Source organism: Camelina sativa, chromosome 16, assembly GCF_000633955.1.
Source record: "Camelina sativa cultivar DH55 chromosome 16, Cs, whole genome shotgun sequence".
Lineage (NCBI taxonomy): Eukaryota > Viridiplantae > Streptophyta > Magnoliopsida > Brassicales > Brassicaceae > Camelina > Camelina sativa.
Genome location: NC_025700.1, coordinates 16,888,167 through 16,891,421, shown reverse-complemented (window position 1 = coordinate 16,891,421; position 3,255 = coordinate 16,888,167). Strand labels below are relative to the sequence as shown.

The 3,255-nt window shown below is 40.5% G+C and overlaps 2 protein-coding genes across 3 annotated transcripts in view; one reads left to right on the top strand and one right to left on the bottom strand.

Moving 5' to 3' along the window:
• LOC104750849 (serine/threonine-protein phosphatase PP2A-5 catalytic subunit) overlaps window positions 1-549 on the top strand; it is a gene marked incomplete in the record, with an annotated part of 8,790 nt that extends 8,241 nt beyond the window's left edge. The window contains 1 exon segment of the mRNA XM_010472695.2: window positions 11-549. Within this exon segment, the coding sequence (XP_010470997.1) occupies window positions 11-376 (366 nt within the window).
• LOC104753734 (zinc finger BED domain-containing protein RICESLEEPER 2-like) overlaps window positions 641-3,255 on the bottom strand; it is a 4,527-nt gene continuing 1,912 nt past the window's right edge. The window contains exon 3 of one of the 2 annotated variants that reach the window (XM_019238552.1): window positions 641-2,615. In XM_019238552.1, the coding sequence (XP_019094097.1) occupies window positions 782-2,615 (1,834 nt within the window). In that variant the 3' untranslated portion in view covers window positions 641-781. Of the gene's footprint in view, window positions 2,621-3,255 lie in introns of both variants that reach the window. The other variant, XM_019238551.1, reaches the window with a different exon arrangement.

Sequence of the window (3,255 nt, the reverse complement as noted above, 5' to 3'; positions counted from 1 at the left end):
TGTTGTGTAGGTTCCACATGAAGGACCAATGTGTGATCTCTTATGGTCTGATCCAGATGACCGGTGTGGTTGGGGAATATCTCCTCGTGGTGCAGGCTACACTTTCGGACAAGATATCGCTACTCAGTTTAACCACACCAATGGACTCTCTCTGATTTCAAGAGCACACCAACTTGTCATGGAAGGTTATAATTGGTGCCAAGAAAAGAACGTTGTGACTGTATTCAGTGCCCCAAATTATTGCTACCGTTGTGGCAACATGGCTGCGATTCTAGAGATTGGTGAGAACATGGACCAGAACTTCCTTCAGTTTGATCCAGCCCCACGTCAAATCGAACCCGAAACCACTCGCAAGACTCCAGATTATTTTTTGTAAGTACCAAAAGAACTAAAAATTGCTATTCCACATACTAGCTCTTTTTCTCTCTTTTGCTTTCTGTTCTTAACCACTTTTTGTAATTTCATATTCCTTTATGTATGTGTTTGATAAACTATCCATTGTTCTCTAAAAACCCGTAATTTTGTTGTGTATCGGATATGAGAGTTACATAGATTTATGGTCCAAGTAACTGAAACCACTCTATCACTTAACTCCATTGTAGCCAAACTCTGTACAGAGAAATGAATGATGCTTCTGTGATACAGCAAAAAAACCTAGCTAGGTTGAATATAAATTATGACTAAAACAACTGTTGTCGAGAGGTACAGACAATAAACAAACAAGCTGGAGCTGAGATCTAAACTAACAAAGAAAACAAAACTCAGGACAAAATCAAGAGTTTCAAGAGCTTTCCAATTCGCTCTGGATCCAATCTTGTGCACACATTAAGGCCTGCACAGTACTCGGTCTAAGCGAACGCCAAGTTTCACTAACCTGTCTCCTTTGACAAGTTTCAAAGGCGTCTTCTTCTGTTGATACATTTGACATTGGAACTGCTAACACGTTACGTGCCATCATAGAGAGGATTGGGTACTTCGGTGTGTGTACTTTCCACCAGTTCAGGATGTCGAAATCTGAATTCCGGGGAAAAAGCGGCTCCTCTAAATACTTTTGAAGATCCGATTTAGAGTCTTGGCCTGGTGTAGTAGTAGTTGTATTGTTAATGTACCTATCAAATTCTATGAATCTATCGTCAAGCTCTTTCCCATGGCGAACACCATTTGACCCATGATGATGATTACGCCAGTCAAGGGCTTGATCTGATGATGCTAACAGTGATCCTACAGAATGCTCATCGTACAACGCTTTGATGCACTCAACAACATCTTCAATGAACTCTGAAGCACTAGTATCATAAAACAGCGGGTAATAATATTCCACCAGCTTCATTTTGAACCGTGGGTCTAATATGGTAGCAATGGCTAGAACCAGGTTGTTTTTATCCCAGAAATCATCGAACTTCTTTCTCATGTTTACAGCTAGAGAGCTAATGAACTCATCCGGGTTCTTGCACCATTCGATTAACCGGAGGTGTAAGTCGCATATCTCCGGGAAGTATATGTCGGCCGGTAAACAACTGTTCTTTGCGAAGGCATTTGTCACGTCAACAAAGACTTTCAAGAACTCGACAATTGTTTCTAACCTCTCCCATTCCAAATCAGATGGACATAACACGGAATCAGGATCACGTTCATTCATGAGTGAAAACGCACTCTTCTGCTCTAAGGCAATCTCCAGCATGGTACATGTTGTGTCCCATCTCACTGGGTCATCGATACATAGGTTCCTTTCACTTTCAGCTTCAGCTTCAACAGTCCACTGATTGAATCTCTCCTGAATAGATTCTAAGCTTTTGACATACCTAATGCTCTCTCGAACCAAGTTTATTGTGTCACAACAAGTTTGCAACGAATCTTGAGCCATCTGGTTAATGACATTGACTCCACAGCTTACATCAAACAATTGCCCGTTACAGTATAAGAACTTGTTCTGCGACAACCGGTCTCTGATTTTGTTAGCCACGTTTTCACCAAACGGTGGAGAATGACTAGACGCCATAGAAAACAACTTCCTGTCAATATCCCACTCCATTAAACATGTTATTACAACTTCAGCAAGCATTTCACCAGTATGAGACGGATCAACCACGAAAAAGTTTAAAACTCTCTTCTTCAGTTCCCATGTTTCATCGATATAATGTGCTGCCAAACACAAGAACTCATCAGTATCATCTGAACCACTCCACACATCAACACTGATACTAATCTTTCCAGGTAACTTATCCAACGCTTCAAACATCTTGTGCTTCTCTTTAGCGTATATCTCCATACAATCAGACTCAACTCTTTCAAACGCAACAAGATCAAACAAAGGCTGTAAATTTCTAATAAACATTCTGAATCCAACATCTTCGACCATACTCAACGGATACCCATGTAAGATAATCATCCGTGCTAGATCAAACCTACTCCGCCTTTGATCCAAACCAGCACATACACCAGTAACAACATCATCATCATGTTCATATCTAACACTCACTACACTAAGCTGTTCTTCATCTTTCTTCTTCTCATTCGCTAGCTCAACAACTCTTCCTTCTTTCTTCTTCCCCTTCACAAAATACTGAGCAACACCGTTACCATTAATTCTCCTCCTACATCTAATCAAATGGTTCCTCAAATGGGAAGTCCCACTAGCGCTCGATCCACTAAGTCTCTTCTNAAGCTTTTGACATACCTAATGCTCTCTCGAACCAAGTTTATTGTGTCACAACAAGTTTGCAACGAATCTTGAGCCATCTGGTTAATGACATTGACTCCACAGCTTACATCAAACAATTGCCCGTTACAGTATAAGAACTTGTTCTGCGACAACCGGTCTCTGATTTTGTTAGCCACGTTTTCACCAAACGGTGGAGAATGACTAGACGCCATAGAAAACAACTTCCTGTCAATATCCCACTCCATTAAACATGTTATTACAACTTCAGCAAGCATTTCACCAGTATGAGACGGATCAACCACGAAAAAGTTTAAAACTCTCTTCTTCAGTTCCCATGTTTCATCGATATAATGTGCTGCCAAACACAAGAACTCATCAGTATCATCTGAACCACTCCACACATCAACACTGATACTAATCTTTCCAGGTAACTTATCCAACGCTTCAAACATCTTGTGCTTCTCTTTAGCGTATATCTCCATACAATCAGACTCAACTCTTTCAAACGCAACAAGATCAAACAAAGGCTGTAAATTTCTAATAAACATTCTGAATCCAACATCTTCGACCATACTCAACGGATACCCATGTAA